Source organism: Lepidochelys kempii, chromosome 3, assembly GCF_965140265.1.
Source record: "Lepidochelys kempii isolate rLepKem1 chromosome 3, rLepKem1.hap2, whole genome shotgun sequence".
NCBI classification, from domain to species: Eukaryota; Metazoa; Chordata; order Testudines; family Cheloniidae; genus Lepidochelys; species Lepidochelys kempii.
In genome coordinates, this window is record NC_133258.1 from 190,364,191 (window position 1) to 190,384,973 (window position 20,783).

At 41.4% G+C, this 20,783-nt stretch overlaps 1 protein-coding gene across 11 annotated transcripts in view; it reads right to left on the reverse strand.

Annotated features, from left to right (window-relative positions):
- Positions 1-5,881: 5,881 nt before the first annotated feature.
- USP34 (ubiquitin specific peptidase 34) overlaps positions 5,882-20,783 on the reverse strand; it is a 266,198-nt gene continuing 251,296 nt past the window's right edge. For 10 of the 11 annotated variants that reach the window (XM_073339379.1, XM_073339385.1, XM_073339383.1 and 7 more), the window contains 6 exons: positions 17,743-17,866; positions 16,271-16,350; positions 12,290-12,430; positions 12,019-12,165; positions 8,453-8,612; positions 5,882-7,081 (listed from right to left, as the gene is read on the reverse strand). In XM_073339379.1, coding sequence (XP_073195480.1) covers positions 6,471-7,081; positions 8,453-8,612; positions 12,019-12,165; positions 12,290-12,430; positions 16,271-16,350; positions 17,743-17,866 — 1,263 coding nt within the window. In that variant the 3' untranslated portion in view covers positions 5,882-6,470. Of the gene's footprint in view, positions 7,082-8,452; positions 8,613-12,018; positions 12,166-12,289; positions 12,431-12,468; positions 14,070-16,270; positions 16,351-17,742; positions 17,867-20,783 lie in introns of those variants that run through there. The other variant, XM_073339388.1, reaches the window with a different exon arrangement.

Below are 20,783 nucleotides of genomic sequence, written 5' to 3' on the forward strand. Positions count from 1 at the left end.
CCACCAGGACCAGACGGTATTCACCCAAAAGTTCTGAAGGAACTCAAATGTGAAATTGCAGAACTACTAACTCTAGTTTGTAACCTATCATTTAAATCATAGATTCATAGATACTAAGGTCAGAAGGGACCATTATGATCATCTAGTCTGATCTCCTGCACAACGCAGGCCACAGAATCTTACCCACCCCCTCCTGTGAAAAACCTCACCTATATCTGAGCTATTGAAGTCCTCAAATCGTGGTTTAAAGACTTCAAGGAGCAGAGAATCCTCCAGCAAGTGACTCGTGCCCCATACTACAGAGGAAGGCGAAAAACCTCCAGGGCCTCTTCCAATCTGCCCTGGAGGAAAATTCCTTCCTGACCCCAAATAAACCCTGAGCATATGGGCAAGATTCACCAGCCAGATACTACAGAAAATTCTTTCCTGGGTAACTCAGATCCCATCCCACCACAGGCCATTAGGCCTTTTTACCATGAATATTTAAGGATCAATTAATTACCAAAATCATGTTATCCCATCATACCATCTCTTCCATAAATTTATCGAGTTTAATCTTAAAGCCAGATAGATCTTTTGCCCCCACAGCTTCTGTACCAAATGACTGGAGGATAGCTAATGTGACTCCAATTTTTAAAAAGGGCACCAGAGGTGATCCCGACAATTATGAGCTGCTAAACCTGACTTCAGTACCAAGCAAACTGGTTGAAACAATACAAAGAACTAAGTTGTCCGACGCATAGATGAACATAATTTGTTGAGGAGGAGTCAACATGGTTTTAGTAAAGGGAAATTATGCCTCACCAATCTACTAGAATTCTTTGAGGGGGTCAACAAGCATGTGGACAAGGGGGATCCAGTGGATATAGTGTACTTAGAATTCAGAAAACCTTCGGCAAACGCTCTTAAGCAAAATAATCTGTCATGGGGTAAGAGGGAAGGTCCTCTCCTGGATCAGTAACTGGTTAAAAGATAGGAAACAAAGGGTAGGAATAAATGGTCAGTTTTCTGAATGGAGAGAGATAAATAGTGGTGTCCCCCAGGGGGCTGTACTAGGACCAGTCCTATTCAACATATTCAACCAGACCTATTCATGAATGATCTGGAAAAAGGGGTAAACAGTGAAGTGGCAAAATCTGCAGAGGATAGAAAACTACTGACCATAGTTAAGTCCCAAGCTACAAAAGGAGCTCTCAAAATGGGGTGACTGGGCAACAAAATGGCAGATGAAATTCAATGCTGATAAATGCAAAGTAATGCATATTGGCAAACATAATGTCAATTATACACATAAAATAATGGGGTCTAAATTAGCTGTCACCACTCAAGAAAGATCTTGGAGTCACTGTGGATAGTTCTCTGAAAACATCCACTCAATGTGCAGCGGCAGTCAAAAAAGCAAACAGAGTGTTGGGATATCATTAAGAAAGGGACAGATAAGAAGACAGAAAATATCATATTGCTTCTATATAAATCGATGGTACGCCCACATCTTGAATACTGCGTTCAGATGTGGTCGCCCCATCTCAAAAAAGATATAATGGAATTGGAAAAGCTTCAGTAAAGGGCACCAAAAATTATTAGGGGTATGGAATGGCTGCCATATGAGGAGAGATTAATGAATCTGGGACTTTTCAGCTTGGAAAGGAGACGAGTAAACGGGGATATGATGGAGGTCTATAAAATCATGAGTGGTGTAGAGAAAGTAAATAAGGAAGTGTTATTTACTCCTTCTCATGACACAAGAACTAAGGGTGACCAAATGAAATTAATAGGTAGCAGGTTTAAAACAAACAAAAGGAATTATTTTTTCACACAACACACAGTCAACCTGTGGAACTCCTTGCCAGAGGATGTTGTGAACGCGAAGACTATAACAGAGTTCAAAAAAGAACTAGATAAGTTCATGGAGGATAGGTTCATCAATAGCTATTAGCCAGGATGGGCAGGGATGGTGTCCCTAGCCTGTTTGCCAGAAGCTGGGAGTGGACAACGGGATGGATCACCTCATGATTATCTGTTCTGTTCTTTCCCTCTGGTGCATCTAGCATTTGCCACTGTCAGAAGACAGGATACTGGGCTAGACGGACCTTTGGTCTGACCCAGTATGGCTATTCTTATGCTCCATCTAATAATTTGGCCATTCTTAAGCCCTTGGCACTGCAGAATGAAAGGAAATGAACAGAGAGCTGACTTCCTTGTAGATTCTGTGTGCTTGATATAAGTGCTTTTCTGATATTCAGGGTGTGCCGCTAGCATTCATTTGGGTGCTGTGGCCATTGGCAGAATGAAGGAAGTCAGAATCTCAATGGAATGGATGGTTAGAGCTTTCAGCACCAGTGGTAGGTCCCACTTAGGGAAGATTGGTCTGACTGTTAATCTGGCAGACTGAGTGCTCTGAGAAATCTGGATACCTGAGGGTTTTGCCCATGAGTGCAAGGATACTATCAACAGTACACTACTTAGCGCTGAAATGTAGTACTACAATGCTAGACTGAAGGCCCTTTTCCACACCAAGTTAGCATCCATTGCTCATCACAAATCACATCAAGGGTTTGACCAAGGCAGGATCCGAGATGTCTCACTCCAAGCAAGGATCATACCCCTAGAAAATGAGCGGCTTATTTAATATGAAGTAGGCTTTCCTTTTTTATATATATGTAAAAACTTTGGTCTGAATGGCAATAGCCTCAGTGTGCTGTGTGTCACTGTGACTGGCTCTCCCCCCGCCCCCCGAGGTGCCACCTGAAACTGGGGTACCGCTGAGCCCCCCTACCCACTAGCCAGCCTGGGGTCCCTTTTACACTATACTGCTGTGACAAGCTGCAAAGCCCTTTCTAGCCTGCAATTTCACCACATATATAGTTAGGAACACAGCCAGCTGCAGTTACATGCCCCCTGTAGTACTCCTGACCAGCCCCTGCATGGGAAGGCTCCAGCTAAGGCACCTCCCAGCTCCTCAGGCACACACCTCCTCTGGAGTGTAAACCCAAAATTATACCATCTTGCGCTGCATAGGGGAACTGTAAAGTGTAAGCTCATAAAATTCTCCCCCTTCCTCAACGTGGAGAGGAATATGCTACAGTCTTTTGCCCTGAGTTATGATTCCCACACATGGGTTTAGATAGAGCAAAAATAAGTTTATTAACTACAAAAGATAGATTTTAAGTGATTATAAGTGATAGCAAACAGATCACCTAGTGAATAAACAAAAAATGCAAACTAAGCTTAATTTGCTAAATAGACTGGATATGAATAGCAGATTCTCACCCTAAGTGATGATACAAGCAGGCTGCAGATTCTTAAGGGGCAAGCTGCACTAGCTTAAAGCTTGGAATCCCCAGGTGTTCCAGTCACACGCTAAAAATCCCTTTTGCCTGGGTCCAGCACTTCCTCCAGTTCAATCTTTGTTCCTCACGTGTTTCCAGGAGTCTTCTTGGGTGGGGAGTCAGTGAAGAACCTAGATGATGTAACTCCCCTGCCTTATATAGGTTTTGCATATCGCGAGAACCCTTTGTTTCAAAGCTTAGTTTCCATGCCAGTCAGTGGAAAAATACTGACATCCCAAGATGGAGTCCAGCACCAGGTGACCTGGTCACATGTCCCTGTAGACACACAAGCCATCCCCCACTGGCCGTTTGGAGCATTCACAGGAAGGCTCACCAGGTGGGAGATAAGCTTCTCCTACGGCCTATTATTTCTTCTTAATGGCCCATTAATCTGAATGGACCCTTCCCAGTTAGCTATCTAGACAGAGCATTTTGCCTAGTGGGTGTTGCCTAGGAATAGCTACATTTGAAATAGATACATAGTCAATATTTGTAACTTTGGATACAAAAATGATTCATGCATACAAATAGGATAATCATATTCAGCAAACCATAACCTTTCCAATTACACCTCACATGTCTTATCTTACATAAATACATCATAATTACAATATAATATCATACTAATATCACTATGAAGACTATCGGTGCAGTGATACAGTCATCACTGTTGGGTCTTTTGGAAGGAAGTTTCCTTCTGAAGGTGTGGACACTGTCTTTCACCGGTGGAGATACTGCTGCGCCAATCTTAGATTCCCAAACCATATTGTGGTTTAATCAGGTGTCCTCATTTGGATCTTATGATAACTTCAAAAGATGCAGCAATGGAAAACATGCATCACAATAATGCTCACAAGGAGAGATACTGTATTGACATTAAATAAGTTCCTTGCAGGCCACTGACTGGTATCCTGTCTTTGGAAAGTCTTGTAGGTTGTTGCTGGTGTGGGTTTTTGTTTGGTTGTTTTGTATGTGTGGTACTTCTTCCCCATGCCATTTACAGGGGGAATGTAGTTTATTATTCATCCTGGACTAGGGACCACACATAAGTGGAGGGGTACTGACACAATGTGAAAATGTCTTGTTAGCTGTCCCTGCGAGCCTGAAAGGCTGCCTGCCTGCTACCCCAGGCTAGCATCCAAGTAAGTGCTGTAGGCGAAGACTAGTACCACCTGGAGCTTTGATCAGGAAATCAGGATCATTCTAAAAAGGGGAAGGATTTCTCACTTACCCCTTTCTAATCCCACAAAGGTGCAGTTTCATAGGGAGTGGAATCCTCAAATTCCTCTGTTTTGGTCACAGGCTGCCTGAAGTGCACAAAGCTTTAATGTGGAGCCAGCCTTTTGCTTTTTTGGGACCCAGAATCTCTGGGGTTTGCGGTACTTACCTTATAGTACCAGGAGAATCCCCCAATTCACAGTGCGAGGAAGGGGAGCTGTGTAGGAGCCCTGCTTCTCTCCCCAGGGATTCTAGTACCCACTTTTGGACTTGTGGGTGGCACCAGTAGCCCAGAAAGCATCTCTTCTTTATAATTCTTTGTTGTCGCAGGACTTACCCCAGTTGTCTGGATAAAGTCCTCCTCGTCCTCAGAGCCTCTTCCTGTTCTGCTCTGTCTCTCCTGGTTGGGTTTTTCTGCAGTGGAGTCGCAGCTACTTGCGGGGTGGAGTTATGGGGTAGAGGCCCAAACCTGCCTGTCTGACTTAGAGCCCTGTGCCCTTGCAGAGATAGGGTCAGCTGGCTGGCTGCCTGGTACTTGCACAGCTGCTCTGCCAGGCCTGACCGGGGCAGAGGAGCTCAGTGAGATGCATGCAGCGGAGGTGACAGGTGGCTATGATCACCATGCTGCCCAGATGCCAGTACTTGCATAGCTGCTGTGTCATGCCTTGAAAGGGGGCAGATGAGCTTGGCAGGGAGATGCTACAGTGAGGCTTGAAAACAAACAATTTAACCACTCAAAATAATGACTCTACAAGAAAAGGACGGGAGCGAAGCAAACCACCATTTGACTGTTGTCACGGAGACAGAAGATCTAGCACCAAGCAGGAAAAGGGAGTGTGGCTAGCACAGGCTGTGCAGCAGTTTATGAAAACTTTGTACAGTAGGGGAATAGCCCATTCGTATCAGAATTGTGGGAGACACTGGGCAGCAGAAAGAGGGACTGAAAATGGCAAGAGGGGGAGAAGAGGAGGCCAGAATGGAGCAAAGGCTCAAGTCCTAGCTGACAGGTCAATATTGAGGAAAGTGGTAAAAGATTCACTTGGATTCTTTGTATTTTTAAGTTGTTGGAATGAGGTACATTTTACTGAACTGCCCAATTGTAAAGTTAATGCGAAGTGGACAAAACGAATGGGAAAGAACTGAGATTTACACAGCTTAGAATGTATTTGAGAAGCATTTCTTATTCTGCAACTATTTCACAGTTCTCAAGTTGTCTTTGGTTAGAAATCTGAAGACTGAAGCAACGTATGTAAACAAATGAAAAGTCATCACAATCAGTTTAATGAAGTGCACAGAATAGCGATTGATCATGTCAATAAAAATAAAACAATTAATTTTACATCAAGTGTGCTTTATTTCCTCCACAGGTATTCTGTTAAATAAAGCACCATATATATACTGCCAGGCCACAGCTAAAGAGGATTCTTTACAGAATCAAATTTCTTGTGGTTGTTTAGTATACAAGTAAACTTAATTTTGATAATAAGAACCACAGCGATCTGAGGCAATCTGCCTCTATTATAAGGTACAAAACTGGCACAGAGGACACCATATTATACACAGTAAAAATGCCATAAGTTTAAATTACATCATACAGGGCAAGGAGGCCCTGTTCTCCCATACAGCCATATTAAATGAAAGCCACTACAGTGAACTCTTAATTACATAAAACATATCCATTATCTGATTGCCCTTTAAGAAAAGTACGGTAGATGCAAAAAATGTTTTAATCTGGAGTTCTGCCTGACCAAGAATTAAGCATATAAATCTATCTTGCCATTCAAGCAGAGAGCACTGGACAAACTGAAGCACAAAACAGAAATAAGCAAAACTTATACAAACAGCATTTTTTGGAAAAAAAAAAAAGAAAAAAAAAAGAAAAAAGAAAAAAAAGACTTAAAAGCAGACATGCTCCATCTAATGTCAAGAAGCAGCTTGGTTTCCTTTGCCAGATATCCTTGTGACCACATGAATTGTAGACTCAATGGTCCTACACAGGATGTCTAAAATGTCATGCTGCTGCATGTGACTAAAAAGTCCTCTGGAATGGCCGCAACTGATTGATAAACTATTTTCAGGGTCCTGGGATGGTAAGGCTTGACCGTCGCAGCCTCTTAGATCTGCTAGGTCAGATAGAACTGCTGAAATTGATGTGGTGGGGAACTCAGAGTCATCCTCAACTGCATTGGGATCCTTGGAGCTCTGCAGATCTTTAAATTCCTTGCACTCTTCAAATTTACCATTGCCTGACTGCTCTTCTGTGTGTTGTGACCTGGTAGTTAACATCATGTCTTCTGAAAAGGAAGATGGAACTTCCATTCTGTATTCTTTAACAGAACTATTTTCAGGGGAAGGAGGATCGTGCTCAGTGCCAGGATCAATGATAGAAGAGTCTCTTGTCTCATTATCTGAAGTGCTTGTTGGAGTCAATGCCTCCCTTGGTTCAGTTTTCATATCACTGATGCAGCTGTCTACAGTATGCTCCTCATCGCTGCTAACCCGTCTTCTTTTTACAGGAGTAGCTCCTTCATCATCTGTAAAACCAATATACAGTTTGCAGTGAAGTACATTTATCAGATTTGTTTTATATTTACATTCAAGTCTTGAGGTCTTTTATTTTATGTTTTTCACTTTCATATACTCTTCTGTATGTAGGCAAACAGCGCTCACTAGAGATCTCCTCAGAGGCTCATCAGATTGGAGAGATTCATTAACTGTAACTGCCTGCTTAAAATTTCACTTCCTTAGATTCTTGTGTGTTGCATTAGGGGTTAGAATCAGCAAATCTGAAGCTCCAGTGTTAAGCGGGTAACATATATCTTTACAGCAAGGACTGTCTTTTTGTTCTGTTTGTACATCACCTAGAGTCATGGGGTCCTGGTCCATGACTAGTGCTCCTAAGCTCTGCCACAATATAAATAATAAATAATGATGATAATAATAATTATATTGTTGTTTGTTTAAACAGATTTCATTAAATAACCTCTCTTTAATATGCTCAGATTTGAAAAAGGTTTTCCTCTCCACACTAAGTGTAATTGTTCTGGTCCAAGGAATTAACCCTGGTCCCACTGAGGTCAATGGTAAAACTCTTTTTGATTTCTATACAACCAGGATTTCACCCGTGTGTTTTGGATTGACAATGCATAATGTTATTATATGTACAGAATTATTAGTTCGGATGATACAGTACAGCAAATAAAACCAGGTCCCTTACCCGAGAAGCTTACAATCTAGTTTACACATTACAACAGGAAGAGATGTGTGTGAGAAGTATCACACAAAGAAACCGATAAGTGAGATTTACATACTATAGCCTCATGAGGTTATTTATTGCATCACATACATACTGTGTCAGTTCCTGTTCGTTTATCTCATTTCGGTATGCAAATTTGTCAAAATTAGGATTGTGCTTTTTTCTCTTCTTTTTATGGCACAGGAGTGGAATCAGCACTAGAAAGCTAGTCCAAGGAAGTCGGTGTTAGAATATTTTAAAAGGGGAGGTAGGCTCCATAGTTAGCAGGTTATTTCAGGGATGACACAGGAGAAAGACACAAAGTATGGGGGACGGGAGCGGTTGGGGATGAAACAAGAGTAGTAGTATGAGGAGCTTTGAAAGTGTGGACAAAGGTTTTAATTTCATGCTGCAAATGTGAACCAGTGATGGGGATGATATAGTAAAAGCAGTGGGCAAGAAAAATGACTTTAGCAGAAGTATTTTGGATTATCCAGAGGGGTGGCAAGGCAGGAGTCAGGTAAACCAGAGAGGTGTTGGTTGCTGTAGTCTTATGATTGAGCTGGAGATATATGGAGGAAGAACTGGCAGGATACAGCAACAGTGTGGATATGCGAGGTAAAGGAGAGGGAGTGGGTGTGTGATTACACCAAGGTTATAAAAGGCAAACCTTTAGTTTTTCTTTCTTTGGCTTCTTGCTCTTGTAACGAGTTCCTCTGTTGTTGACAAGCCCTGCATTTGTTTAGCAGTTCTTGCAAAGTTGGAATCAAGGCCGAATTCAGCTGCTTAGGGGTGTGCACTGAAAGTAACAAAGCAAGTGCTCGAAGGTCCTAGAAACATCATAAACAAACACAATTACTAAAATACTTCAAACTTTAAATTTACATTAATCCTACACACACACTATTTGCAATTGAAATAGGCTGATTTGTGTAATAAGCAGAGACCTTACCAGATGTTCTGAACGCTTTTCTGCTTCCAACAGAATAGATTCCTAAACTTTGTTTACACTACCGAAATTTCCCAAAACTTTCCCACTAGTATTAGCAATATCCTTAATGTAGACAAAGACCTACTGTGAAAGAGTTGACAATATTAAGTTGTACACAACAGAATTAACCCCCTTGGTTAGGATTTCTTAATGCTTAATTCCAATGCGTTTTACACTAGTTCTGAACAACAAATAAAACACATTATGGTTGACAACCTGACCGTGGAAAACGCAGCAACAGTTTTGGAAATGCTGTGTTATTTAGAAGTGGCAATGAATAGGAAGAATAAACAAAATGTAGAATTATTTGAGTGTTTCTGTCAACCCCCAGCTATTTCATACCACTGCTGGTATCTAAGCGCCAGGAGTAGAGGAGTTTGCACGTGCACTGATTTCCTGTGTGACCAGTGTGCTCTGCACGTTGAGAATGCTGAAAAGGTTGTTCCACTTTTAGTCTCCAGACCATTCATTAAGTATGGGCTCCTAAACCCAAAAGATCCTGTTGCTCGGGGTGGGGGTAGGGGTGGAGAGGGTTGTTAATTGTAAGATATCACAATATACATTGGCTTGTCTACATTATTCTGTTATGCAAACTTTAGCAAATTCCACTTGTTAAGTCACTAATACTGGGTCTAGACCACTATTAATTAAAGTATGTCACTGACCTCTTTTCGATGGTGATGACTTTTTGTATCAATGAAGAACAAGTAAAATGAAGAAAAATAAAAAGAGAAGGGAATAATCCCTTTTTTCTTGTAGAACCAATTTCAGTTAGAACAATGGAAACAGAACTTTTTATTGATTACTAAATATTCAATAGATGGGTGAATGTTTTCCGCATGGAAGTTATGTAACAAGAGAGGAATATTAAAAGATATGGGGGGGAAAGACCGAAGGCACAGAGTCTGAAAGTGATCTAAGATACCAACCGTTATCCAATGCATCTGTAACTAGGGTGAGAATGGCTGTGTAGGGGCAAAGGGAACTCCCTCGCCAACTCCTAGATTTTATCTACCAGTTCAGAAAGGATAAGAACTGAAGGGGCACCTGAATCACCATGTCTAGCTGACGATGGGCCATCGAGTACACAGAGGCCACCCAACCCTGCAAATGCTTGAAGTGCAGTCTGTAGCTGTACCACGTAGGTGTGCACCGCCATGCGTCCTAGAACTCTGAGGCAGTTCTGAACCGTGAGGCAGAAGGGCCAACGGCATGGAGGTGGGACGCAGTTCTGAGAAGGCCACTGACTCCTAAAATGCTGAGGTGGACAGACACCCCACTGGAGCTGTTGGGCAAGCTTACAACCGGACACAACAGATCTGACTTTTGAGTCCAATGAGGAGTCCATTTCCTCCACCCCTGGGGGAGATGATCTCATTAGTTTCAGGGAGTGGGGCTGAGAGTCTGGAAAAGGGGGAACCAATGAAATCATCGCTGGCTTGCCTCTAGATGTAATCCTACACAGAGGAAACGTGAGCATAGAAGTGACCAGTACCAAGTGATGCTCTGGGGCTTCAGTCGGGATCGCAGGAGCATGTGGTTCCAAAGTCGGTTCCTTGTGAGGCTCTTGAATCACGGGAGAAGCCGGTACCAACAAGCTGAATAACTCCCTGGCTGCCTCAAATGCCTCAGGTGTCAATAGCACCAAAAGGTGTTTTTGAGCCTGCAGGATTGAGAGGTGTGTTGATGCTTCGGGGACTGGTCTCAACAAACCCTTCCTGGGTTCCGAAATCAGCAATTCCTGCTGGCTCACAGACTGCTCCTGGGGACTTTTTAGGGAACTCCTATGAGTTCTTGTGAACACTTGGCAGCTTCTTATTGGAAGGTTCTGGTACTGAATCCCTAGGAGACTTACGCAATCTCTTCTTAAGCACCGGCAATACAGAACTGGCTGATGACTCCGTAAGAACAGGAGGAGCACTCCTGATAGACATGGACATGCTTGGTACCCACTCAGAGCAGGTGAGTTCTGATGGTGGATTGTGCAGAATCCATGAGCAGGTACTTGAGTCGGCAGCCTTCTCCTTTTTCGAATGATGTTTGTCTCTCACATGCACCTCTCTCAGACACTTAAGGAAGCTGGGAGGAGGGTCACGCACTGGCAGAGACGTTACATGAATGACAGGCCTTGAAGCCAGGAGAATGAGGGGGGGGTATCAATACCGGTACCCAACCAGGGACTGGTAACCCCAAACTAAAAAGACAGTTCTAGGTATAAGTTTACAATACTATTTACAGAATTACTATATAAGACTAAAACTAATATTATAGGTACTACATACACTGAGAGAGGAAAGATATGAAGAAACAAAGATTGCAGCTCCAACAACCACCGTCACTGACAATAGGAAGGAACTGAGAGGTTTTGAGGGCAGTGTGGCCCTTTATACCTGTGTGCAGTGGTAAGAGGTATCAGAGGGAGTTCATAGTGTACTGACAGGTACGGCTAAGGGAAAAATCTCTGACAAGTGTGCACAAGGCATGCACACACCTATAGTGGAATGGACATGTGGAATCACTTGAAGAAGAACTTGTTTTATTCTGAGAAAGTGGCCCAGGGAAAACAGCCCTGGAATTCTTGGAACAAGATTTGGAGAGTTTACCTTTTTTGGTTGACAAAATATGCAAAGAGAAATAAAAACAGAATGGGCACTTCCTAAACTTCTTTAATGTTTTCCTACATTTTTCAATCTTTGGGATGATCTAATGTCTGTTTCAGAGAAATAATCAGAGGTGTTGGATGGAGGGCAGAGAGAGGAAACTCTTTTTTCATATGATCACAGGGGGGACTCAGGAATGACTTTTATCAGTGCTTGACTCCATTCATAGGAAGGGGTCCCTGGGGCTGGAGTGACAGCAGCCCATCCATATGATGCACAGAAAGAGAACAAGGGGAAACAGAAAGTGAAAAAGTAGGTAGCAGAGAGCTAAAAAAGACAGATAGAAGAATTTTGAAGAGATCAGAATGGCATTCCAGAGCTATCTGCCTATTTCCTTAGCAGAGCAGAGATTTCTAGCAGGGAGTTTGTGAGCAGCCCCCTTATCCAGGGTTCAACCTGATGGACACCTCCTGCTGTCTCTGAACAGCTGGCAAAGGGGACCCTGCCTATGCATATTGTTTCAATCAGTATGCCCGCTCTCTAAGGCAAATGCTCACACTGGATACAATCTACTGAAGCTCTGCCATAGAAAGTAAACTTGTTTTTAAAAGGTTTTATTATTTTAATGGCTTTGAAAAGTCTTACCCCATTTAAGGTAGAGCTTGCTTTGGAAATTTCAACTCGCTGGCTGCCGAAATCAGATTCAAGGCTTTGATATTGATTTATTAGATTTGTAACCAGAGTATTGATTAAATTGGCACAGTTTGCTTCAGAAAACACCTGCCCCTGGACCTGTAAGAGAATGCATTTATTTCAAAGCTATGAAGACTTGAATTGTGCAAAGTAATACCCTAAACTAATGTGATGCATAATAACTGCATTTCCATTAAATATGAACACTTAAAATACCACATACCTTTAGAAGAAAGTGCGTCAAGAATGTGTACACAATATTGTTGTTAAGAAAAGTTCTTTCATCCATTAGAATACATTTAATGTATTCTGCAAAAACTGGATCTTCACACAGGAGCTTAATACAGTTCTTTGACATAGCAGACTAAAGAGGAAAGAAAAAAACTTTGCAATTTAATGCTGCAAAATTAGCACTGAAATTATGACACTTGTGAGAGCATTGTACATATTTATCTATTAAGGGCAACTGAAAGAATAGGCACCATCGGGAATAATGCCTGCAACATTAATTATCATAACTAACTAACTGGGTCTGCTAATCAATTCATTCATACTGAAAATGTTTGCCTGGCATTAAATTAAAATAAACTACTCCTAAGGACAAAAAGAAATTAATCTGAGTTATCATCTCAAAGGTGTTCTTTGATTCACCTCATTTTATGTGAGGATGGAAGTTTGTCAGGAGTAGTGTGTATTTACTGAGATCCATCTCCCCTGGCCTGCAAAGCAACTACTGCCCCCTCTTCTGTGAGTGTAAAGGGTCCTCCGACAGTGGCACTGGTCGAGATCTGCTGCAAGAGGGGACAGGAGCCAGATCTCGGGAGGCCTCAGCCACGAATAATGATAGAAATTTAACTTCACAGTTTTTATGGTCACAAACTATAGTAAAGAGGGGTTACTCACCAGTAATTGTTGTTCTTGAAGAGCATGGCCTCCACATATTCACATTTGTGCGATATGGTGCCTCTGGCATCGAGCTGTGAAATATTACTATCGAGCACTGTCTGTTGGAGCCACTAGTTCCTCTATCTCCCCTCCCCCAGAGGATTGGAGTAGCCCCAATTACCCTTCAGTCTGTTTCCTAATTTAGGAATTCATTAGCTGAGATTCTGAAGAAGTGGTGAAAGTGGGCAGAAGGTGTGAGTATGCAGAGGCTACATTCCGGAAGAACAGTTACTTGTAAGTAACCCCCCAGTCTTCTTTGGGTAGCCTCTGCACAGTCCCGCTCATGGGAGATTAGCAAAGAGTACAACCCCTAGGAAATTCTAGGTGAACAAGGAGGGTGAGAACTACCAAAACTAGCATAAGCTCTATATGGCAGGTCAAGAGAATATGCTGGCCACCATTCTACTCTCTCATGGGACCTCTGTGAGGTCATGAGACACATATAGAGCTAAAAGCAACAGCTTGGAAATGCTGTGAAAAAGGCCAGCAACAGCTGCTGCTTTTGGGTTAATTGGATATCTTTTGATATATGCAGGTGACTGAAAATCTGACAAGTCTTAACAAGGGTGTAAAAGAGAACTGAGGAAACAGACAAGTTAGTGGTCTATTTGAGATGGAAATGGAGATGATTTAAGACTCCAAATGGGGATTGATGGCACTAAGCATGTCACACTTCTCATACGGATTCCTGTTTATAGAGAACTGGCCATTTGGTATGTATCTAACGAAGTCCAGGAAGTAGCTATGGATATGAGAAATTCCTCTTCTACACTTTATGGTACAGATGATAATCTGACAATAGAAGACCAGAGATCCAGAGAGCTTTGAGAAAGAAGACTCCAATTTCAATTGAAAAGAAATACATACGCTACAGGGAATAACCCTGGAATGAACACCACCTACTGTAATACTCACAGCACAATAAAGAAATCCAGATTCCTTAGTGCAGTCATGAAGCCAAAGCAGTAAGTAACCGTACTGGTCCATGGAGAAATCCTTCAATAAACTAGGGTATTACAAAGTGAGGGAGGCCCACTGTCCCAAGCATCTGAGGGAAGCTGAAATCACAAACGCTGCTATTCGAAATATGGTTCTGGAATGTTCAAAAATCTAGAAGTCAGGGTGTCAACTCTTGACAATTCAGGATGAGGTGGAGAGTCTTAATCCAACCTTACCACAAAGATCTAGTAATCTGGAAAGTGGTGCTAACATCAGACACAGGATACTTGAACCAAATTGCCAAGATTCTATTACAGTTATTGCAACATCTTGGCTGAGTCTCATCTGATCTGCAGACAGATCCCCTGAACCAATGGAACTAGAGGGAATATGTAGTGGAATTCCTGATTCCAGCTGAGAAATGGATTTTGCCAGTGACGCTGGCTTTTGTCTGACCCCGAAGTAGAACTGGAGATAAGGGGTGATGGGCTTGGTAATGAACAGGCCAGGTATTATATAAACTTTCCCTTTATATAATACCTGGCAGAGACCTAAGACAGACATTGGTATTTTTGGCAGATGAGTCTCTGGTCTTGATCAATGGGAGAAAGTTTTACAGGCTAGACAAACTGTTTTCAACTCCAGAACCCTAAGGTAGAAGCTTTAATTTCCAACAGTGACCATATTCTGTAAAAGGGTTGAGAACAAGATGACCATCTTACTCCATCTGGAAATACCCGTCGATAGTAAGGGAAGCAAGAAAGAAATCTCGTGATGAGCATGCGTTATCTTTACCTTCTGCATCTCGAATGGCCCAGGTGTAAGTAGCATCAATAAGGCATGCTTCCCTTTGTAATCAATCTTATGGAGGCCATACAAAGGCTTGGAGAAAAGGTATCATCAGTTATACTGATAAGGACCTATCTGTAGACCAAAGTCTAAAAACAGACATTTTTGCATGAATGATTTGACGTCTGAGACAGTAAGGACAGGATAGCAGCGTTCTCAATTTTTTTAATGCTGTTTTAAAAGCAAAGTATCTTGTGGATACTTGTGATTAACTGGAGTGATAGAACAGAGCTGGGTTTTGTTGCATGAAAAGGGTTGATATAATGCCAATGCCACCTTACAGATAGCAGTTTGCCTTACAGCGTTGCTGTACTGTTTCTTCTTTATTTTTTGGACTGAAGAAAGACTGTGCTAACTAACTGTTAATCTAACTAGAAAGAAAATAGCCCCAAAAGGCAAAATCAAAAGAGAAACTGTCAAGAAAAGCATTGAGGACACTGGGCGTGATTTGAGCTCACTGCACCTTCAGTGGTTAATAAAAGATACAGGCTGGGCCACTCCCTCTTTTATACCCCTGGCATCCTTTGCAAGGGAGGGGAAGGAGAAAGCAGCCCCAAAACATACTGCTCACTAGAAAAATTCTGCAGCTGAATGGAGAGGTGCCATATCCCCCAAGTGGGAATATGTAGCCATTGTGTCAGTAGTGTTACCGCTGTGTCAGCATTTCCACTATAAACTGCGTATTTTTGTGATTTAAAACTTGGTTATATACATCTCTTCAAGCCTGCAACTCGACAAGTAATCTAGGGTGATTTAATTTTTTTAAACTTTACTTGAAAAAAGTTTGTAGTTGTTTTCACATAAGCGCAGGAGTGCTGATGGGTCTCCTGGACAAATTCTAACTTAAGTTAAGTATATTCTAATTACCTAGATTCCTCCTGCACTTTCAACTGGGTATGGTATTCTTCACTCTCTATCCTAAACTGTTGGGTGAAATGGTTGTACGCTATTAAAAAATTCTAATCTAGATCTACAGATTAGATTTATTGATCTTGATATTTATTGATAAATATATATATATTGCACTCTTCATTGTGATATTTGGGTACACTATGGCTCTGAAGTGGCTGGATTTCAATGGTGGGCAAAGCAATCTCTATCGACAAGCACAAGCTCAGAACCTACTCATATTTATGCGTGTGTGTAAAGTTATTAACATACAAAAGTGTTTGCAGGATCAGGGCTATACATGATCTGCATATCAGTTAGTTTTTTTTTGTTTGTTTTTTTAAAAGATCCTTCAGGATGAAAGTCACAATACAAACACAAGGTGTTACTAATTGTTAATTTAAAAAATGTTAAAGTTGTGAACAAAGTAATACCACCCAATAAATTTAAAGTGTACTGAAATTAATTAGTAATTAGTCTTATGAATTGCTCTTTAAAAAGTAACTAGCTTTAAAGAATTTACAGCTGTCACATCTTCTAAATATTCTTGTTCAGTTAGTTCTCAAACTCATTTAAATTTTACCTGAGTCTGGCATAGCTCAGTCCAAAGTTTGGGAAACAATGCAAGATGAAGCGGTAAACCTTCATAAGCAACTAGGACACCTGAAATTTTAAGAGAAAACAAAACTGATAACATAAAGAACTACCTAAAACTGATCTTTGTCGGATATATTTATTTTTTGACCTGAATAGTTTTGAAGCACCATAAAAATTCAGAGGACTATATCCTAAGCCAATTACATATGACCACAAATGTCTAGCATCTAGAATGGTTTTTATAGTACAGTTAGTCTACAGAACAGGACTTCCTTCTACATTTTTACCAGCTGAATCAAAAATGTAGCATCTTATCTCAATATTGTTTTCTTTTAATTCTTTAGCTGGAACAATTTATCAGTTTTCATATTTTTTGAGAAACAAAACAGCATGAGCACAACAAACAGATTTGAAATTTCTTAAGCTTCATCTTCACCTCAAGCCACAACTTTACCTACATACACTTAATGAAACATTGGCTAGGTGACAGACTGACCAATAGCAAAGGATACACATTCTTGATAAACACTTCAGCAAAAAAATCCCACACTAAATAGTAATGTTGCTGTGTGGTTCATGGCTTGAACAAAGAATGAGTGGGTGACTCAATGGCTTAATGAATTCTTACCTGTAAAAGCCAATCCACACTACCTCCATAATTTGGTAACTAGTCAGAAAGATAGCTCTTACCCAGTTACAAAGAAACTTTCCTCACAACATAACCATGTTTGCATATCTACATCTACCATGCTGCCTAACTATATTGTATTCTGGGAAAATCTGGGTAGCTATTCCAGAAGATGAATACACAGAGGATGTCCTACACAGAGAGAGCTGGGATGAAGAAGGACTGCTGAACTAGCTAGACAGTCACTAAAAAAATTAGTGTGCTGGAATTGTTATAGAAAGGCTATTCTAGGCCTCTGCCAGCGGTGAAACACAGCTGCCATGTGTGGAGGTAAAAACCATTTCCACTAGCTGAGTACAAACTCAACTAAAAGTTGTAGTGTGATCAGGCCCTAACTCACTAACTAGAATCAGGCCCAGGTATATATAGTGACAGAGTTGGTGCCCTCTGATGGCTTTTTGGTTGCTTATGTAAAATGAATTGGTGGTCTCAATTCAGCTATTACTGCACAGATGAGGTGTCCACATCCCAGAAACCACTGTCAGAGCTGGCACTAATTGGCACACTTGTTAGCAGTCTCAGCAAGGCTGAGGATTAATGTCTAGATTTTTAAAGATATTTAGGTATTGCTGTGCTCAGCTTTGCAAAACATAACTGATTCATGAGCCTAAATCTAACTTTCAAAAGGGATTTAAGCATTTTGGAGCCTAAACCCCATTGACTATCAATATACTAAATTAAATTTTTAAAAGTAAGTACACAGTTGTCTCATAATTGCCACTACAAAACACCTCAATGGCTAAGGAAGTCTGTTTAACTGCCATACTTACTCATCTTAACTAAAGTTTCGGTAAACTTTTCACAGTTGATTGCAACTCGACATAATAGATGGATGAACTGATGGTACGAAAAGAAGTAGTCTAGAAGCATACGATCATAAACATCATCTTTACCCTGAAGATTTAAGACGACAATTTATAAATAGATTATGCTTAAATTAAGCAACTGGGCAACTACATGACATACCTAAAAATTTAGTTAATAAGCTTATTCAGAGCCATAAATTTTCAATGCATTTAATAATATACTGCTGTAAAACTGGATGAGAATTTCCGAGACTAACTCAAAATAGATGTGATGTGAATAAAATTAGATGTTAATTTGCAGATCAGTGTACATACATTTAAATGCATAAAATACTATTTTTCAGTTTTTAAAGGGCATATCAATAATCAGATTAATATCTTTTTGCAACACCCAAAATGTACTTTAAAGTCAGTTTTATAGATAGGGCCCTAACAAATTCACTGCCATGAAAAACATGTCACAGACAGTGAAGTCTGGTCTTTTGTGTGCTCTTACCCTATATTATCCGATTTCATGGGGTCGACCAGAGCTTCTCAAATTGCGATTCTGACCCAAAAGGGAGTTGCACAGGGGTTACAAGGTTATTTTAGGTGGGGCGAGGCCGGCCCACAACATTCTGGTACCTGAGGCGGGGAGCTCAAATGACACCCCCATGCTCCCTCGCTTGGGCCAAAATTTTGAAAGGTCTCAATTCTGCCTTCTTCCTGTTCTACTCCTCTCATGGTACTGCTCTGCTACCTACCCCAATAAAGGCGAACTAACAACTTAAAATGCCTTGTTCAAAAATTTTAAGTAACACTTAACTGTCAAACGCCTGAACAGCAAATGTAACTTTTCTTGTCTGCATAGTAAACACTGGCATTTTTATCCGTTTGAATAATCAAAGTGGTGCTTTCCACGCCTTCTTGGTTGCAAAGATTTGAACTGCTTCCTGAAGGTCCACAGTTTGGGCCAGCTCATGCTCTATTGAGAATGTTGCAAGTCCGACCAGCCTCTCCTGTGTCATTGTGGAGCATAGATGTGTTTTTATTTAACTTCAGCTTGGAGAAGCTGCGTTCTCCACTGGCAACGGTTACAGGAAGTGTTAGAAGTATGCGCAGAGCAACAAAAGCATTTGGAAAGAGGATGGTCATCTTATTTGTGCACATGTATTCCAGAACAGCCTTTGGAGTTGATCCTGCTGAAAGGTATCTTGAAAAGGCTTTCAGTTCATCACCTAAATCACTTGCATCAATATTGTACATGTCATCACTGTCTCTAGTGCCCTGCATTGCTGGTGTAGGCCTTCTTCAGGTATAGTGAGGAGTTATGGAATATCATACAACATCCCAAATATATTGCTGTGTTCCTTGAGCTGCATGAAACGTTCTTCAACTGACTGTATTGCACAGTCTAGCACCTGGTTAAAGAATTCAACTTTGAATTGTTGTTTGGGGTCTCTTGTGGGATTATCCCGTGCCTTGTAATCAAAATATCTTCTTCTTCAGTGACTCTTGTATTCTTGAATGGGTGGGAAAATAGTTTCAGCGTGCAGTGCCTCTGCCAACTTCTGTGCACTCTTCAGAACGTTTTGAAATCCCTCATCTGACTGGTGACACTGTAGGTGTGACTTTGCTTCGTCCAGTTGTTCCATTGCTCCAGATATATCAAGGTCAACACCCTGGAGTCTCTTGCTTACAACACTTATTTCAAACAGTATGTCATGCCACAACACTAAGCCACACAGAAATTTGAAGTTATGTATGTTTCTGGTGATTCCATTTCCCTCTGCCACTGTTCTCCCACAAACAGTTCCTGTCATAGCATTATCCTCCATAATGGCAGCTATCTTCCCAATTTGGAGTTTGATAGGCTTTATCGCCTCCACTCGACTTTCCCATCCTGTGGCACTCAATGGTTTCAGTGTCAGAGAGGATGTTTCAGATGTTGCTTCAAAATTTGCCGTTGATGAGTTGATGCAGAGAAAAATACATAGATGCTTTGAATTACATTAAAAAATTCAGCAGCCTCACTAGAAGCTGATGCTGCATCACTAACCACCAAGTTCAATGAATGAGAACTGCATGGGACAAAAAAAAGCTCAAGGGTTTAACTCTCGGATCAGTGTCTGCACTCCGCTGTTCTTTCCTCTCATGTTGGCACCATTATCGTAGCCCTGATCTCTCATGTCAGCTATAGCAATTCCCGTATCTTCCAGCTTTTTAAAAAGCACATTTGTCATACCAGCTCCTGTAGTATCATCAACATCAATAAATTCTAAAAAATGCTCTCTGACAGTCCCCATTGCAGGGACATTGTCACTAGGTTCTGTTGTTGTTACAAAACGCACCATTAAAGTCATCTGTTCCGTACGGCTGATGTCAGGTGTGCAGTCCAGAATAATAGAGTAATATCTTGCTGACTTCAGATCTGCCACAATCTTCTGTTTGACTTTTGTTGCCAGTAACTATGATCTCATTTTGAATTGTTTTTCCAAGGTAGTGGTGTGTGTACATTTCTTGGGTGGTGACTTTTCTTAGATGCTCCTGGAGTACAGCATCAAACTCAGACATCAGCTCCACAATTCTAAGGAAGTTTCCATTGCTACGTTTTGGGTAGCAAGCATTCTCACAATGGCATCTGCTCACCACTCACATCCTCACTGGGGCCGGAAGGCTCACCGTGAACATTTGTGTCTATGTATCTCAGGAGAGCTCCTTCCTGCTTAGATAGAAATGCTTCCTTTGATGTCTTTCTTTTTCTGAATGCTGCCCCAGAGGGGCGTTTTCTTCTTTCATTCATGACTGCTGTTCTGTGCCAGCTATAGTGGCTCTCAACACTCAATTGAAGGGGACAAATAAGCAGGCTGGTACCAGGGCCTGCGTGAGGGAAGATATCAGCGTCTTAAGGGCCTAACTGGCTCCTACTACTTCAGTTGACTGCCTGTTCTCCTCAAGTGGGTTCAGGGAAGCAGCAGGAAACAGGAAGCTCCCTGAGAAGCTGGTGCTAATCAGTCCAGGCTCCT